General features: G+C 42.2%; 1 protein-coding gene across 3 annotated transcripts in view; it reads right to left on the reverse strand.

Annotated features, from left to right (window-relative positions):
* The window catches only part of LOC141795622 (NACHT, LRR and PYD domains-containing protein 12-like), a 42,261-nt gene extending 23,768 nt beyond the window's left edge, over window positions 1–18,493 (reverse strand). The window contains exons 1-8 of one of the 3 annotated variants that reach the window (XM_074676584.1): window positions 18,236–18,493; window positions 17,141–17,209; window positions 16,598–16,787; window positions 13,831–13,994; window positions 12,403–12,488; window positions 10,560–10,842; window positions 895–2,773; window positions 508–681 (exon numbers count right to left, since the gene is read on the reverse strand). In XM_074676584.1, coding sequence (XP_074532685.1) covers window positions 508–681; window positions 895–2,773; window positions 10,560–10,836 — 2,330 coding nt within the window. In that variant the 5' untranslated portion in view covers window positions 10,837–10,842; window positions 12,403–12,488; window positions 13,831–13,994; ... (1 more) ...; window positions 17,141–17,209; window positions 18,236–18,493. Of the gene's footprint in view, window positions 1–507; window positions 682–894; window positions 2,774–10,559; window positions 10,843–12,402; window positions 12,489–13,830; window positions 13,995–16,597; window positions 16,791–17,140; window positions 17,210–18,235 lie in introns of all 3 variants that reach the window. The other 2 variants (XM_074676583.1, XM_074676585.1) reach the window with 2 other exon arrangements.
* Window positions 18,494–19,451: the final 958 nt, after the last annotated feature.

Raw genomic sequence — 19,451 nt, forward strand, 5'->3', positions numbered from 1 at the left:
TTTGCTGGGAACGCCTTGCTGGGGACCCTGTCAGGATGGTCAAGCTGAAGAAGGAGTCTCACAGGGCATGGTCGGCTTGTGGGCCTCCAGAAGCAGCTGGTAGGTAAGTGTTGTGCCGCTCTTGCGGTCACTGAGGCAAAAAACTTGGGCGTGGGAGAAAGTCAGTGAGGCCATGGAAAAAGATTTTCATTTGGCACTGAAGAAATTCTGGCAAACTGTCTGGCAACTCAGAAGGGGAAAGTGGAAAGTCACCTTTGTCCACACTGTTTACAGTGGGGACAGGGAGCTGCTGACCTCCAGAGTTGCTGAGAGTATAGTCCTATTCTTCCACGTTCCCTTACTCCAACAAGAATTAAGCAGTCCTGGTAAATATAGACCTGAGAGACTTTTTTTAGTTTCATGCTCAGAAAAACTCCCAAAATGTACCAAAAAAAAAATCAAAAGCTCAGAAAAAGTTTTTTTTAAAAGCTGAACAACAAAAGAATGAGCTTCAGTCGGTGAACTGACCTCAGAGTCTCCAGTTTGCAGTGTGGACTCTCTAGACCGGCTGACAGAAGCTCCATTCCTGAATCCTTTAAGTAGGTTTTACTCAGGTCCAGCTCTCTGAGATGGGAGGGGTCTGACTTCAGAGCAGAGGCCACAACTTCACAGTGAGTCTCTGAGAGCCCACAGTGTGTAAGTCTGTAATAAAGTGAGTAAGAATGAGAAAAGACTCTTTATATTGTGAATGTGTTTGATTAGAACAGAGTGGATCAGATCCAAAACACATCATGTTAAACTTTAAGAAACCAGTAGATCACTATCTTCAGAGGAATCAGGGTTTGTAGTCTTTTTATTTTCAGACCTAAACTATTCTATCACACTGATTTTCATGTTGATCTCAGGGAAACTTACCGAGCCTTCCTGCAGTTCCTCACAGCTGGAATAAGTCTCAGTCGACCCTGATTTGATGTGTTATACTTGTTCAGATCAAACTCATCCATAACCTCCTCTGACATCTGCAGCATGTGGGCCAGAGCAGAGCACTGGATCTCTGAGAGTCTCTTTGATCTGGTCTTTGACTTCAGGAACTCTTGGATCTCCTGATGGACTGAGGGGTCCTTCATCTCCGTCAGACAGTGGAAGATGTTGATGCTTCTGTCAGGAGAGACCCCATAACTGTTCATCTCTTTCAGGTTGTTGATGACTCTTTGGATCATCTCTTGACTGATGTCTGTGTGACCCAGAAGACCTCCTAAGAGTCTCTGGTTTGACTCCAAAGACAGTCCATGAAGGAAGCGAACAAACAGGTCCAGGTGACCGTTTTTACTGCTCAGAGCTTTCATCATAGCTTCATTCAGGAGGTCTGCCAGAGGGGGAACTTTGTGTTCCTTTCTCAGCAAAGCCTTAAAAAAAGATATGATCCCCTTTGTGTGCTTACTTTCAGTGTGTCGTCCCTTCAGAAAGTCCTCCACTACTGCTGTGTCTTCATGTGTGAAACAGTGGAACATGTAGACTGCAGCCAGAAACTCCTGAACGCTCAGATGAACAAAGCAGTAGACTGTTTTCTGGAAGATCACATCCTCTCTTTTAAAGATCTCTGTACAAACTCCTGAGTACACCGAGACCTCTTTGACATCCAGACCACAGTGCTCCAGGTCTTCTTGGTAGAACAGGATGTTTCCTTCCTCCAGATGTTCAAATGCCAGCCTGCCCAGCTTCAGGAGAACTTCTCTGTCAGCCTTCGTCAGCTTCTGAGAACTGGTCTGAGGACTGGTTTGAGGACTGGTCTGAGGATTAGTCTCATGACCCTCAGCATACTTCTTCTTCCTCTGAGTCTGAACCAGCAAGAAGTGCAAGTACATGTCAGTCAAGGTCTTGGGCAGCTCTCCTCTCTGCTCGGTCCCCATCATGTCCTCCAGGACTGTAGCAGTGATCCAGCAGAAGACCGGGGTCTGACACATGATGTGGAGGCTCCTGGAGGTCTTGATGTGTGAGATGATTCTGCTGTACTGTTCTTCATCCTTGGACCTCCTCCTGAAGTACTCCTCCTTCTGGGTGTCAGTGAAGCCTCGTACTTCTGTCAGCCTGTTCACAAATAAACGAGGGATCTGATTGGCTGCTGCAGGTCGAGAAGTGATCCAGACCAGAGCTGAGGGAAGCAGATTCCCCTGGATCAGGTTTGTTAACAACACGTTTACAGAGCACTCCTGTGTGACTTTAGACACAACCTGAGTGATGGGCCAACCCAGATACAGTCTGTTTTCGTCCAGGCCGTCAAAGATGAACAAAAGTTTGCAGTCAGCCAGCGTCTCTGCTCTCAGCTTCTCTAATGTTGGATGGAAAACATGGAGCAGACTGAGGAGACTGTGCCGCTCATCTTTGATCAGGTTCAGTTCCCTGAATGAAAGCAGGACCACCAGACTGAGGTCTTGGTTTTCAGAGCCCTCTGCCCAGTCCAGAGTGAACTTTAGCACTGAGAAAGTTTTTCCAATCCCAGCCACGCCGACTGTTAGAACCACTCTGATGAGTTCTTGTTGCTCAGGTAAGGCTTTAAAGATGTCCTGGACCTTGATGGGAGTGTCCTGGAGGATCTTCTTCTTGGAGGCTGTCTCCAGCTGGATCACCTCATGTTGGGTATTCACCTCTTCACTTCGTCCCTCTGTGATGTAGAGCTCAGTGTAGATCCTTTTGAGGAGGGGTCTACTTTCTGCTTCATCGTGTCCTTCAGTCACACGTTGATATCTCCTCCTCAGATTGGACTTGTGTTCATTTAAAACCTCCTGCAGAGCAGCTAATTGAGACAAAGAGAATGTGAAAATGAAGGAATTATTTCCATGAGCTCATCAATATGAAAAGATGTGCACAGAGTCCTCTCAGCTCTCTGTGTCCACGTGTACAAACCAAGAAGCAAACTGAAACGACAGTGAATGAAGAGACAGAGGACAGTCTCCTCAAAGCAAAATACGTCAGCTCTGAATTCTTTTGGCTTTTTGTTTCCTCTGAGAGGAGAACACAGACGAAAGAAGAACAGCAAAGAGATCTGCTAGAGCAGAAAAAACAGTAAAGGTACATTTCACTAGGCTTTGAAACGTGATGATGATCCTGCAAATGCATGATGTTTCTAGAGTAGTTTCTTATTGAAGGGACCATGATAACCCATATCTACTGTTGCAAATACTAGAGCCAAGGTCACCAATCCGTCAATCAAGATCAAATGGTAGATATTTAAAGCTTCCCCAGTAGATTTTAAGAGCTCTTAATAGAAAATAAATCAGTAAATACACTGCCTGGCCCAAAAAAAGTCACCGCCCATAAAAAAGGTCACACACTCCAATATTTTGTTGGACCACCTTTAGCTTTGATCAGAGCACGCATTCTCTATGGCATTGTTTGGATAAGCCTCTGCAGTGTCACAAGATTTGTTTCCATCAAGTGCTGCATTAAATTTTCACCAAGATCTTCATTGATGATGATAGAGTCTGACCGCTGCACAAAGCCTTCTCCATCACATCCCAAAGATTCTCAGTGGGGTTAAGGTTTGGACTCTTTGGGGGTCAATCCATGTGTGAAAATGATGTCTCATGCTCCCTGAACCACTGTTACGGCCGCCGCCGCATTATGAGTGGGCAGGGTTGCCATGTCTGCGAGCTAGTGCTTTGTGTGTGTGTGTGTGTGTGTGTGGTGTGTGTGTCTCTCTCTGAGTGTGCTTGCATGAGAGGGTGCTGCCCACAGGGTGCTGCGATTGGCGGATGAGCAGTTCGGCGGGACCAATCCACGTGGAGCAGTGGGCTCAAGAGGCTGCAGACGCGGACGCACGGGGGCAGACACTTTGTTAGACTTTTGTGTTAGGATGTTTGTTATGTGTGACGAGGGGAGGAAACCTAACTGAACTGTGTGTAACTTGTACGGGGCTTGGGGAGCTGATTCGGAGTTTCGGTTGTGTTAGTTATTTTGTGTTTATCTCGCTCTAGGTTAGAGTTGATTTAAGTTGTAAATTTGTGTCTTTCAAGTAGCCACCTCCTCCCCATTCGTTTGTACACCTCCCCTCTGATTAACTGCACAGTTTCTTTCCGTTGAAGCAAATAAATAACTTTATTATTTACATCCAGCTCCGTCGTAAAAGCTCTCTCTAAGTTCTTTTCAACGTTTGGGTTTCCTCGTGTAATCCAGTCTGACCAGGACACCAACTTTCAGTCCAAACTCTTTAAGCAGGTCCTCCAGGTTTTGAACGTAAAGCATGCAGTCTCCAGCGCATATCATCCGGAGTCCCAGGGTGCATTGGAGAGGTGGCATCAGACGTTAAAGTCCATGCTCCGCAAACACTGTGCAGAAACGGGAAAAGGATGGGATGAAGGGATTCCTTATGTGTTGTTCGCGGCCCGTCAAGCTGTCCAAGAGTCCCTGGGGTTTAGTCCGACTGAGCTAGTTTTTGGCCACACGCCCCGTGGCCCACTCCAGTTGCTGCAGGAAAAGTTCCTTGCGTTAGAGGCGCCAAAAGAGAAAAATGTTCTCGACTATGTAAGTAAGTTTCGCGAGCGCTTGCATCACGCTAATGCTGTGGCAAAAGAGTGCCTTTCTGCCACTCAAGGTGCTATGAAGCGCCGCTATGACCGTTCTGCTGTCTGTCGCCGATTCCAGGCAGGCGATAAAGTTATAGCTTTGTTGCCTATTCCTGGATCTTCTCTCTCTGCTAGATTCTCCGGTCCCTATGACGTTGCTGATCGCCTTAGTGATACAGACTACGTAATCTCCACACCGGAGAGAAAGAGAAAAACTCGCGTGTGTCACATAAACATGCTGAAGCCCTATTATTCGAGAGAGCCCGAAACAGTGCCGGATCAGCCTGCCTCGCCCTTAAAGCCTGTGAGCACACTGACTGTGTCCAGGGCTGTTGACATATCAGAGGAGGATGATTTAATGACGCGTCATATCTCCCATCAAAGCGCCAGGCTGCCAAACTCGGAAATGTTAAAAGCACTCCCGTCTCAGTTAAGTCACTTGTCGTGCGCGCAACAACGTGATGTAGCTGAGATGATCGGTCGTTTCCCGTGCCTTTTCAACGATGTTCCGACCCGGACTACAGTGTTAAAGCATGACATAGATGTCCAAGGAGCCCGGCCCATACGACAGCATCCGTATCGCGTGAATCCGGTTAAGCGTGAACTTATGAAAAAAGAAATGGATTATTTGCTCCAGAATGGGTTGGCTGTCCCCAGCAGTAGTTCTTGGAGCTCTCCATGTTTGTTGGAGTCCAAATCAGATGGGTCCCCGCGATTTATCACAGATCTGCGCAAAGTTAATGCCGTTACGGTACCGGACTCATACCCTCTGCCGCGAATGGAGGATTGTGTCGATACCCTGGGTAACGCAAAATATGTCAGTAAACTAGATCTCTTAAAAGGCTACTGGCAAGTTCCACTCACCGACCGAGCATCAGAGATATCGGCCTTTGTGACGCCTGACTGTTTCCTGCAGTATACTGTAATGGCTTTCGGAATGTGTAACGCCCCTGCCACATTTCAGCGTTTGGTGAACACTGTACTCTCAGGTTTGACCAATTGTAACGCGTATTTGGATGATCTGATCGTTTATTCTTCCACATGGGAAGAGCACATTCAAAAACTCGAGCAGGTGTTTACTCGACTCGCGGACGCGTCTCTGACTTTGAATCTAGCTAAGTGTGACTTCGGAAAGGCCACCGTCACCTATCTCGGGAGACAGGTTGGACAGGGTCAGGTGCGCCCCTTAGAAGCAAAAGTCTCGGCTATAACAGAGTTCCCGGTACCCACCACCCGAAGGGCTCTCCGCAGATTCTTAGGCATGGCCGGGTACTACAGAAGTTTTTGCCGCAACTTCTCCTCCGTGGTTGAACCACTGACAGCTCTGTTGAGCCCAAAGGTTGAGTTTGTGTGGTCTGCTGATTGTCAGCATGCGTTTGACAGCGCTAAGTCACTCCGTAGCCATGCCCCTGTTCTGGCCGCCCCTGACTTTGCGCGTGCTTTCAAATTGGAGGTGGACGCCTCAGCTGTTGGAGCTGGAGCGGTCCTATTGCAAGAGGATGCTGGTGGAATCGATCATCCTGTGTGTTACTTTTCAAAGAAATTTAATAAACATCAGGTTAAGTATTCAACGATTGAAAAAGAAACGCTTGCTCTGTTGATGTCATTGCAACATTTTGAAGTCTATGTGGGTTCCAGTTCTCTGCCTGTGGAGGTGTTCACCGATCACAACCCACTCGTTTTCCTCTCCAGGATGTACAACCACAACCACAGGCTCATGCGCTGGGCACTGATCGTGCAGGACTTTAATATCGTTATCCGCCATAAAAGAGGGTCAGAAAACGTTGTGGCTGATGCCCTGTCCAGGGGTGAGTATTGAGTTGTGTGTTATTAGTGTAACGTTGCTACATGGCACTGTGTTATGTGGAACTGTGTCACAAACTCCTAGGAGTTTGTCTCTTGAGGGGTGGGGTGTTACGGCCGCCGCCGCATTATGAGTGGGCAGGGTTGCCATGTCTGCGAGCTAGTGCTTTGTGTGTGGTGTGTGTGTCTCTCTCTGAGTGTGCTTGCATGAGAGGGTGCTGCCCACAGGGTGCTGCGATTGGCGGATGAGCAGTTCGGCGGGACCAACCCACGTGGAGCAGTGGGCTCAAGAGGCTGCAGACGCGGACGCACGGGGGCAGACACTTTGTTAGACTTTTGTGTTAGGATGTTTGTTATGTGTGACGAGGGGAGGAAACCTAACTGAACTGTGTGTAACTTGTACGGGGCTTGGGGGGCTGATTCTGAGTTTCGGTTGTGTTAGTTATTTTGTGTTTATCTCGCTCTAGGTTAGAGTTGATTTAAGTTGTAAATTTGTGTCTTTTAAGTAGCCACCTCCTCCCCATTCGTTTGTACACCTCCCCTCTGATTAACTGCACAGTTTCTTTCCGTTGAAGCAAATAAATAACTTTATTATTTACACCAGAACCTGGGTTTTATGTTGCTTCCCTTTCCCCTCACGAGTCGGGTTGTAACAACCACTCTTCCACAATCTGAGCCCAATGAATCCTGGTCTTGTCATCTTGGAATATAGCTGTATGGTTGAAGTCCAGATTAAGGGAAAGAGACTTTTAGGGACTTGTTGGCAAAGAGAAATAGTTCCTCCTCATTACATGTGCTCAAAGAGTGAGTGCTTACTATGGCTCCACTTATCTCTGTGAAATGGCGTTTTTTACAGATGAAAATTATAAAATCAAAATACATGAGCCGTCTTACTGACAGGCACCTTATTTGAAATGGTATGGTACCGATGCCCCGAACCTGGCAATTGGTACCGATATTCAACAGTACCAATTGCCAGGTACTTTATCGTGTTCATGTGGTAAAAAAATTTCAATTAGTTTAATGATATATATATATATATATATATATATATATATATATATATATATATATATATATATATATATATATATATATATTTTGCAATTAAACACATTTATTCTTCAATATATAACCTTCCATTGGTGTGTTTATATCTAACATGGAAAATCCCCTACTCTTCCACTCCCTCACAGTCACAAATATGCATTTAGGTACCTAAACATGCTACCTTCAAGTTTTACGTGAATCAAAACCTGGTTCTTTTGACAGAACTCGGTCGGTACCTATTAAAAGTTTCTAATTCAGTACCCATCCCAATTCACAGACAGTATTTAGTCACAGCCATCCCATTAACTTGTACATTCACCGGCCACTTTATTAGGCACACCCGTCCAGCTGCTCGCTAACACAAATTTCTGATCAGCCAATCACATGGCAGCAACTCACTGCATTCAGGCATGTGGACATAGTCAAGACAATCTGCTGTAGTTCAAACCGAGCATCAGAATGGGGAAGAAAAATGATTTAAGTGACTTAGAATGTGACATGGTTGTTGGTGCCAGATGGGCTGGTCTGAGTATTTGACAAACAGCTCATCTACTGGGATTTTAACCCTTAACCATCTCTAGGGTTTACAGAGAATGGTCCCAAAAAGATAAAATATCCAGTGAGCGGCAGTTCTGTGGGCCAAAATGCTTTGTTGATGCCAGAGGACAGAGGAGAATGGACAGACTGGTTGGTAGGGGTGTAATGATCCATCGATATACATCGATACATCGATTGGTTAAGCAATGATCCAATCACATCGATGGAAAGTCTAAAGATCCATCATCATCGTGGTCTTTGATGTACGCCTTTATTTTGAAATCCCGACCGGACACACATGTCCGTCTCCGTCCAACCTCGTTCTGAAGTTTCCTCTCAAGCCTCACGCACTCAGCGTATGAGACACACATTTGAACCTTTTCACTCTCTGACACGCCACGCCTGATATTTCTCCTGCTGTAAATTGTACTGTTTAGAGCCCAATGAGTCACACCGCTGTAGGCGATCGTGTAGCAAGACGCTGTTAGCATCACAGAGCTAAAAGGGAGCCAGACATAACGGCCAATCATAAAATAGCTCTCCTGTATCCGGGTAAGATACAGCCGTCCTGATAGCAGAGGATGCATGCTGCACACACGACAGGAGTGCAGTGAGTTATCTCATAATTTGATTTTGTAGCCACTGATTCATGAAAGTTCATAAAGTTAAAAAGTAAAACAGCGAGAGCTTAGTGTCATTCCTCCTCCACATCGACTATTACACAGTGAAACAAAGTCTGATCACACTGACATACAAACTGTGGTTATCAGCATCACAGTAAAAAAAAACTATCAATGTTAAGTTAGTTAAGTTGATAGTTCTAATTTTGAACAATAGAAATGTTTGGGTTTAATTAAAATCAAAGCTTCACATTTTTGGTTTGATAGAAAATGGTCAAATGTTGGAGGTCAATAATAAAGTTTATGTAATCAGTCATTTTTAATTATAGTGTTGCATCATTACTCGATATAATAAACAAACATTACAGTATAACAGTAAGAACCATAAGGTAATTGTAGGGGCAAAAAATACCTTACCTGAATTCAACCAGTTTTAATTTTAAAACATAATTAGATCATACAGATGGCTATAATCCTCTACAAACTATCATTCCCAAAGGTCAGCACATTGTTCCACATTTCAGTGCTAAAACTATTAAAATTGTTTTGTATTTCTTTCTTGCCTCAGGTGAAATGTTGTTGATTGTGTTCAGTGAGGACATTATATCGTCTTAAATCGATCGAAGGCCCCAGAACCGTATCGTATCGTATTGTATCGTGACAGACTTTGTGATATCGGCAAATATCATATTGTTGTCCAAAGAATCGATATCGTATCGTATCGCCATGAAACTGGTGATTTACACCCCTACTAGTTGGAGCTGATAGAAAGGCAACAATAACTCAAATAACCACTGATTACAACCAGTGTCTGCAGAAGGGCATCTCTCCACAGTCCCCAGATCTCAATCCAATAGAGCACCTTTGAGATGTGGTGGAACAGACGATTCTCATTATGGATGTTCAGCCGACAAATCTGCAGCAACTGCGTGAAGCTATCATGTCAATATGGACCAAACTCTCTGAGGAATGTCTCCAGTACCTTGTTGAATCTATGCCATGAAGGATAAAGGCAGTTCTGAGGGCAAAAAGTGTACCTAATAAAATGGCCGGTGAGTGTATATGTCTATGTATGTGACTGTGTGACTGCAGGAACCTGCCTGACTTCATAACACTGGCTGCTGTAAGTTAGAGACAACAGGAATGAAGAAGAGTGGCAGTGAGAGAGACAGGAGGACTTGTGGGTTATTTCCAGAGTTGGCCTTTTAGCACAGTTTCTCTGAAATGCTCTGTGTTGTTTTGATACTGTTCATTATTTTGTGGATCAATTAGTATTTGTTGTAGTGAGATGACCTTAATCCAGTTCATTTTTCAAGTAGTGGAAACAGTTAAAATCAGTGAAAGTTTTTCATTCAAATTTCAAAGAGCTTTTAGGGCTATTTTAAGCAGACAACACAAATTAGCAAGTGACTGGTGCATGTAGAATATATTCATAACGTTTTGTTGTTGTCTTGTTTCGTTTAATCTACAGACAGGGTTCTTCATAGAGAAAGCCTGAATTCAAGTGTTTTACTTCAAGTATAACAAACTAGGCTCATTAAAGGTTGGATGAATAATGTGTTGTTCTTTTTCAAGCCTTAAATTGGTAAATCTTATGTTTCACAAAGCTTGAGTATGGAGATCTTGGGCTTTCGAAGGTTGATGACCACAGCACTAGAGCAATGTGACTCCTTCAACACCAGTTCAGAAACACTAAAATATCCGTTCAAAGCCTAAAAACCTTTAAAGTTGTTTCCAGTTCATTATCAGATTAGAGTGTGACACCTTTGGTTTCCAATATTTAACTTTAAACTTTTAATGATAATATCTGATATTGTGTTTTACAACTCTTTGCTTTATGTTTGTATCAGGGGAGTAAATAATGAAAGTAGAGCTTCTAACATGTAGATTTCTGTCATGCTAAATCCCACCTAAAATTGGCATTTCTGTCATGCCACCCCCATTAATAGTTCATTGATTTGTGTTACTCTCAGATATGAAAAACTTTGTCATAAATGTCACTTTTTACCTTCTTCTCCAGGGTGGATGCTGCTCGAGAGTTTTTCCACCAGATCCTTTCTGGGTATCTTCTCCAGAATTTCTCTCATCACCTCTGCAGACTGTTGGTTGTGTATTTGTACGATCATATCCACTGTTTTCAGCCTGTTTGCTTTATCCAGCTCACTCACTGGGGTACCATGTTCCACTAGGTACCACTTAAACTTGTCGAATTCATCATTACCCAAATCCTCCAGTATTTTCAACAGCAACTCTTTTAAGCTCATTTTCCCAATTTTAGGCGGCATTTTTCACTGTGAAAACAGACATGAACATGTTTATTAAGCTTTGAATGATAAAAAAGACCCACATCAAGCAACATGACCAGCAAAAATACATAAATTAGAAAAATCAGACCAGAGAACAGGAGAGCTTCAGCTAAAACATGATCAATACTATCAGCACCATATGTGATATAAACCTGTCTCAGTTCTGTAAAAGGAAGTGGTTAAAGAGCCTGGCTCTCATTTACCCTTTCAATCCCAAATTTTTCCCTGCAAATCAGTATGAAGTATAACTACTTATGTCTGCCAGAGTACTCTACGAGAGTCGAAGGAGTTTGCCTTTGTTTACAACAAGACATATCTGTCGTGGAGATTTTTTAGGCTCTTTTAATTAATTCCTCTTCCCTGCCGAGAGTGGCCGCAATTTCACACCATGAATTATTTACCAATTGGTTATCACAGTGATCTGTGTGTGAAGAGTCATACAGATTCCTGTATTTATTTGTGTTTGTCTGGAGATCCTACATGTATCCATGGCTGCATTGTTTACATGCAAAATTAGCTGTTAGCAGCCTGTAGCATGTCAATGCTAACTAGTGTAGGGCTTGATGATTTCCCTCGAGGTGAGGAGGAGGAGGTGAGGACGACGTGCTGGTTCTCAGGTGTAAGCTGGGATGTGGACCTGTTTTTCCACCCATCGTTGACGGGAACGTGGGATCTATCTCTGGTGAACTGGACGAGCTAGCCGTGCTAGCTGTGATGGATCTTTGCATGGACCGGTCAAGCACCAAAACCACTGTTCCCACTAAAATGTTAAAAGCCTTTTTGTGGCATTTATGAAAGAGAATGGATACACTGACCCTTGGAGGTTCTCAACTCAGACCATATGGTTTTCTTCTTTTTCAAACGTATCCACTCCTCTTTTTATCAGATTGATTGATTGACAGATTGATTGTGTTGACAGTGCTTTCATACCATTTAAAAAAAATCTCAAAATCCATCGACACATTTATAGAAAATAATGCATCCATTACAATCTCCTGTTCCCTTTTGCAGGAATCAGGTAAAGCTTTTCTACAAGGAGAAATCATTTCATTTACATTGTATGTAAATGTGGGGAGTTTGACTTCAAAAGTGATCCTTATAAAGTTCCCCCTCTACATATATGCCTGATCTTAATCCACACTTTAAAATGAGACTATCAGTGCCATTATTACAGGTTACAGGTTACTTCAAAATGCTACTTATTAGCTTCCCGATTGGGTCGAGCAGGACCAGATTGATTTACGGCATATCTAGGTCTCTATGACAACACCATGTTGGCTGATGAAGTTTAGAACTGAGAAGAGATATTTGTGTTTTCCTCTGCTGAAAATGATTTCTGTGATTAATTTTGTATGGTTGACACTAGAGCCTGACTGTCAGTCAGAAAAAGGACAGAAGAGCAGAAGAAAGAGAAACAGAGATGCAGCTCGAGCTGAGGGTTAAACTGTTTGTGACGATGTTGATTTCAACCCACATGCAGCAGTTATTCTATATTGTAAATCTGACCTTATTTACATCCTATAATTATTCAGGTAGTCGGCTGACCTCATTCTTTGAGCACATACTGTTGCTAGTCTGGCTTCCAGTGTGACCACTCCACTGAGACTGCACTCCTGTCAGTCACCGAATCACTGCCAATGGAACAAGAAAAATTTGCTTAGAACTAGAATAGAATAGAAAATACTTTATTTATCCCCGAGGGGAAATTCAGGACTAGAATAACTAACTAGAACTATAATAATAATAATAATAATAATAATAGAATAGAACTAGAATAACGTCTTGGCATAGGTAACTTTTCTTTTGTTTGTTTTAACTCCCGGGACTTCTCCCTCTCTCCTGGCAACCATATAATTTTTCGGATTGGCTGAGGTGATGCTCCTTTTACCAATAGGAAATGAGTGTTGTGTTTCTTTGTTGTTTTTTTTAAATCTTACTTGCACTTTTGGCAAACTGCTCAGAAGCACCGGCTATTACTGTTTTTTCCTGCACCAAACGTGTGACAGCATTCAGGAAACAGGTTTTCAGCAGTCTTTAACATTAAATGTTTCATGCTTGTCATCTGACACACTGAATCCAAACCATCTCCAAATTATCAAGCCTTCATTTATCTTTGACTAACTTTTCATCGGTAGCTGAATTCCTCTGTCCGTCTGTATGTTATCCCTGATTGATGGGAGAAGGGGTTATTTGTCACCTCGGAGCAGAGATGCTGTGTGTGTGACATACAGACACAGAGAAAGGAAGAGGAGAAATAGGAGCAAACTTGCGAACCATGTTAAGAAATAAACTGCTTAATAATACGCAAAATGAGCTTTATAGATACAAATGGTACAGTCCCTTTTATATTGCGTTGAAAAAATATATCAATTTAATTGAAATATCCATATATCGCCCAGCCTTACTTTCAAACAGCCAATCAGCATCCAGAAACATTTCTACAGTTCAACAGTGATCCAGCAACATATGAGCTCAGCGATCCCGATCATCAAACAGGGACAGGTTTCTCTGAAGGATTCTCACCATAGTGTATAAAACATGGACGTAGTCTCCCTGACGTCACCCGTCTGTTTCTGAAATGGAAAATGAAGCACATCGGCTATAGCGGATTGGAAGTGGCAAGGGCTTCACGTACAGCTGTAGGCCGCCTGTCAGTCACGTGACCCTGAACTGTGCTTCTGATTGGGGGAGCTTGGGATCTTAATATCCTCTGAACGGTTGAGTTAGACAATATCCCCCCCCTGTACAGTGTGTGCTGATAGTAAAATTAGCAACTCAGACAGGAGACGTTTTTTGAACCAGGCTGTAAATAGGTTAATTTCTGCTTTGAAAACAGCTTTTTTTTTGGATTGGTGTGTTTGTGATTTCTGGTACTTCAGGAGCCAGCTTCAAGTGAAAACTCGAGAAAAAGCAGATTTTAGCACTCCCGTATAGTCTCATATTCTTAGACCGGAGGTGCTGCTAGGTTCTCACCTGCTGAAGTGAGTTCAGCTCAGCTCACAGACACTTTCCACTTTCATGTGTGGGTACAAGAAGCTGCTGCTTTGTCCCTCCTCAGTCCTGGTGTCTGTTTGCATTTCATCTGAGGACGCCGTCTCATCCTCATAAGCTCAGAGTGACATCAGGACTGGTCTCACCTGTGGCAGAAACCAAGGCAGTGTCAGATTACAAACTCCTCACATGATGTAGTTGTACTGTCTGACCACTAGATGGTGCTGACTAACCTTTTAATGAAACAAACATTAAGACTGTCGGTGTGTCCTCCGTTTGAAATACACACTAACATGTAAAAATATTAATAAAGTTAATAAAGTGAAAAATATTAATAAATAAATTTTTATTTGCTCTACATAAACACTGCAGAGTGCCATGGATGATTTATGAAGCTGTTTTAATTTTTTTTGACTGAATTCTCATTATACAGTTATAAGACCAAATACAGTTTGCAGGTTGCTTTCAGTCTACCATAACAGACAGAACATAAAAGGGGGTGAGAGCTCTGAATGTCACCTCCATGTTGATAGCTTATCGAGTGTTTTCTGTTCAGTGTTTTGTGGCACGGGAGGAGAGACCAGACTGGCACACCAAGTTTGCTTTAACAAAAAAAAACCCTAGTATCAGATCTGGTCCGATTTTGGCATTTTTTAATGTATCAGTAATCAGGAATTTTAGCTGATCGTCTCAATCAATCATTCACATTAGCCATCATTTAGCAAAAAATGCTGCTGAACACTGAGGTGCCATTATAACTGAACGTTGTGAGTGTCTCATCAAGTTGATGAGAGAATGATAAAACAAGGTATGGTACAGTAATGTGGAGCAGCAGCCACACTTTGCTTTGCTACAGAACGTGCACAACCAGGCACATTACAGCAATAAAATCTGCTTTACAGCATCTTACGGTAATTCTACAGGGACATCCCTGCCAACATCTGTTTGTGGGGCCAATGTGGGGCACAAATGGGATAAAATGTGGGTCCCACTAAGAATTATAAAATTAGTCTGCTGTGGGATGCTCCATTAATGCAGGATTGCACATGTCGTTACATGAAGCCCAACTGGGCAACATATACCAGACCAATCTCAGTCCTAAATAAAAGTTCTACGTGGATACGACATGGAGACTACAATGTAAAAATATGGATTGCACTTGGGATTGTACGTGGGGCCCATATTGCTTTCAAGCAGGGTGACACTTCTTGTTAGCTGGAGCACAACTGGGTCACAAACCCTATTAATATAGAAACAATTTCATTAGCTATGAAAAATCCCCAAACAAAATGAAAAGTGACAAGAACTGGAATTGGCATCATTTTCCCTTCAGCAAACTATTAAAACATATGCACCAACTTAGTGTTAGGCTTTGTAATTGCTTTCTTTACTGAAATGACAAGTCTCTAAGTAGCAACCAATAAATAACCTTTGTGTCCATGAAATCACAAAAATTAAAACAAATTGAAATGTGAACAAAAAAGAATAGTCACACTAAATAAATTTAAAGCAATGTATCAAAAATAAAAATAAGTATGTAAAAAAAAGTTTTCCAAGTTGAATGTAATTTGATTGAATTCTGATTTTTTTAAATAAGTTATTCGCTGTCAACTTTTACTATCATGTATGTTATAACTAGGGGTGTAACGGTACATGTATCCATGCTGAACCGCTCCATAAGGCCGTTCGGTTCGGTACAGTGCTGTATTCGAATGAGTACAGTAAGTTTACGTTAGCCGTTGCACATGGCTCTTTAATATTCACCTGAGTACTCATCTATGATTGGCTGAGCAAGGAAGGCGTTTTAATATTCATGAGGAAAGTGGTCTGTGATTTGTGCTTTGCAATCATGTGCATATCATGTGGACGTGACATCTCACAGTGAGCCAATCAGAAGATGAATATCAAAGAGCTTCAGTAGCCACAGGAGCTTGTGTCTGAATTGTGCATCATGGCTGCTGCTAACGACCAACCGGAGCTTGAAGAGCCTCCCCCCTCGCTGTATAATGGCGAGTTTTTTGGTTTAATAAACATGCTAAACAAGCAAATGGTTTTGCGTTGTTCCATACCGCGCCAAAAATGTACCAAACCGTGAGTTTTGTGAACAGTTACACCCCTAGTTATGAAATTTGGGGCTAAACTGTGATGTCATTTTTCTGTGCATCGCTGCTTTCACATTTCTCCCTTTGCTCTCTCTATGGAGCACAGTTAAGTTCTGCCCTGAACAGCTTAGTAAATAGAACTTTGCCACAGGTGTCAACACTAAGATGGAGTAGTTACAAGCTTTGAAAACTAAAAAACACCATAAAACGAAAGGTTAAGAGAAAAGCCAGCACAAATCCTCTTCATTCCTAATATGCGGGCTTTCTGTTTGCAGATATTGATAGTACTGACCTTTTAGGAGCTGCAAACACCTCTCACCACACTGTCTAAATTGTGACTGCACAAACAAGTTGCCATGTAGCTGTAGATGAGTCCAATCGTAATCAGCTGGAGAGTCTTACTACAGCTAATCAGAGGAATTTAGCTTATATAGAGAGTAAGCTGTGGAGAAAAACTTGACTTGGTAGAAAAAAACTGACTGCAATTTTGGAATCAGCATGACAATTTTAGTTTGGATCATCATAAAAATCTAACTCAACAGACTATTTTTAATTTTTTTTTCAAATTGCTCCCCAGTGTTATCAATGGTCTTATATGTCTCCCATTTTTCTATAATTGCTCCCACAGTTGATCTATTCACACCAACCTGCTTGCTGTTGTAGATTCACTCTCCCCAGCCTGGTACAGGTCCACAATTTTTCTCCTGGTGTCCTTCAACACCTCTTTGGTCTTGGCCATGGTTGAGTTTGGAGTCTAACTGATTGAGGCTTTAAACAGGTGTCTTTTAAGCAGATGAATCATCAGGGTGGATGGGTGTTAACGAGGCATTACGAGTTCTGCTATCAGGTCAAACAAACAGGTCAGTACATATATGTACAACAAATTAAAATAAATAAATAAATAAAAAAAATCATCAGCATTATCCCACAATGTTTTTATTCATAATGTCACAACTCTTTGTAACAACAGAACAAGAATACAACAGTGTCCTCTCCCTTTGGGCATGGAGCCTAATACTGGCATTTATTGTTGTTACGTTACATCAACCAGTTTGAATGGTCAGTCAGTCAGTATCTTTTTTTTAAGTGATATTTAGATTACTTAACATAAAGGTAACCCTTATGTCTTTTGGTTTGGCTAATTTAATGGTCGGGTTTGCTATGTTAATTTCATGCATAACTTAGCTTACCTCAAACGACCTCCATCAGAGTCACCAGGAAAGTCCTGACCAAGGTTAAGACACGACCAAAACACTGACCTAAAAACATTGATGAGACAAAAACATTAGTGTGCACCAATGATGAATGGTGGGGACTTCATCGGCAGGGGGATGGGCAGGACAGTGAGTGTAGCATGTTCACAGAGAAGAGAAGGCGCTGGGAGATGATTCTTATGGTAGTTTCCAGCTCTGTGACTGAAAAAAACAGTGTGTGTGTGTGTGTGTCTGTGAAAGCATCACATTCACTTTACGGTGCAGCCGATGTATGTGTGAATATCTGACCTAAATACCACCCGAAATACCCTGCGTCTCTGGGAGCGCGCCCTGTGCTGGTGAGAGTGAAGACGCAGACATAAAACTCCATCTCCGGGCTGCTGTTTTTAGTCACTCACTGAAATTAGAAATTCAACCTGAAGTATCCTGCATCACATATTGTTTATACTGGGTGAAGACAGTTTCATATTTAACATTCGCCTTTTGTCTGTAAAAGTTGTGAGAGGATGTCCAGGACTCACAAGAGGTGATTTGGTGTCAATAAATTTTAAAAAATGACGAAGGTGTTGAAATAATAACCTGGAAAAAGCACATTTTCATCGACTGGCCCCTTATTATGGTCTCAGTGTTTTTTTACTGACCTTTTATATACGAAATTTATTGTGATATGTTAAGGGCTGTCACGTCCTACAATAGCAGTGGATTAAGGCAAAAAGTTATGAAAGACCCCCATTCCTATGACCCAGTGTTTCCCAATCCTGGTCCTGGAGGACCCCTGCCCTGCATGTTTTAGATACTCCACTCCAGCACACCTGATTCAAATGAATGGCTCGTTATCAGGCTCGTGCAGAGCTTGATGACGAGCTGATCATTTGAGTCAGGTGTGCTGGAGTCGGGAACATAAAAACTATAAAAGTCCAGTCGCTGTTTTGCATTTGTTTTCAACGAAGCCAGTTGTGGTGGAGATAGAGCGCCTCCATCCTACCTCGTAGCAAGCTAGTAAATCATTATAATTACTCCCGAGCGGGTCAATAATTCATAATTTAGATAAATGTCTTTTCCTCAACTTACCTTTTTTTCTCTGACATCCGGGTCCCAACTTTCAGAAACTCCAGCCGCCATGATGACCCGCCCGCACAACTGGATGCGTCTCAAACTTTTTTACAGTCTATGGTCTCAAAGCAGCAGAGAGAGGCGCATTGGAGGGACGCGAGGAAATAAAAAGAGGAGAGAGGAATGAAGGAGATTCGTTGCTGTGTCCCAATTCCTTCGGAGTACCCGGTCTTCGTTGCCTAAGTAGACCGTTAAGGCCAAACTGAAATGAGAAGGTCTGGTCTACAGAGCATTTCCTGTTGTTGTTCACTCTCGACGTCACACAGCGCCGCCCTCCCCTGTCAGGCTTACATTACTTTTCAAACACACGTAAACCAAAACCTTACATTGAAAAAAGAATCTTTTTCACGTTTATGCTGTTTAACTTTGCTTGTATTATTATTATTATTATTATTATTATTATTATTATTATTACTATTATTATTATTATTATTATTATTATTATTATTATTATTACTATTATTATTATTATTATTATTATTATTATTATTATTATTATTATGTTAAGCTGTTTTCGTTTTGATTTTTTTTTTTTTTTTGAATACCGAAATGATTTATGTATTTTTTGAATTCCCTGTAAGAAATAATACAATTTTTCCCGGGACAATTAACATATGAACATAAAACTTTTCCATATCAAGAAGATTTATAACTGTTTTTTTTCTCACTGTATAAAAGTCCAAAGAACACATTTTTCTACAGCAAAACAAAATCTTTATTGTTTTAGAAATACAATCACATAGTTGTTGCCAGAAATCCTTCACATCTGGATAAAACAGGACTCCTTCTGGAGTTCTGCCGTGTCCATCATCTTCGGCGTTCACGCACAATGGATCTTGGAATATGTGAGGCTACAAAGGATTCACCAAATCCATCCTTCGTGGCACCTGAAAAAGAGGCCAGATTAGGCCGCATTAGGAGGAGCCTTTGAAATGGGACAGCCTTCAACGCACCGCTGTGACGTAATCAATCTTCAAATTCAGCCTCCTTAGGTTACTGTCTCTGAATTGGGACACATCCATCCTCTCCTCCGGAGCGAACGCAAAGCGACATGTTTTAGTGATGACGGCATCAGCTGATCACCTCTGGATCATCTGTCAGCCAGCTCTAACAGCTGTTTGTGTGTCTGCGCATGTGCACTGTAATAACCCTGATAAATTATAAACAGTAACAG

This window comes from Halichoeres trimaculatus, unplaced genomic scaffold (assembly GCF_033239565.1).
Source record: "Halichoeres trimaculatus isolate MK-OKI-2021-1 unplaced genomic scaffold, fHalTri1.1 fHalTri1_scaffold_8, whole genome shotgun sequence".
Lineage (NCBI taxonomy): Eukaryota > Metazoa > Chordata > Actinopteri > Labriformes > Labridae > Halichoeres > Halichoeres trimaculatus.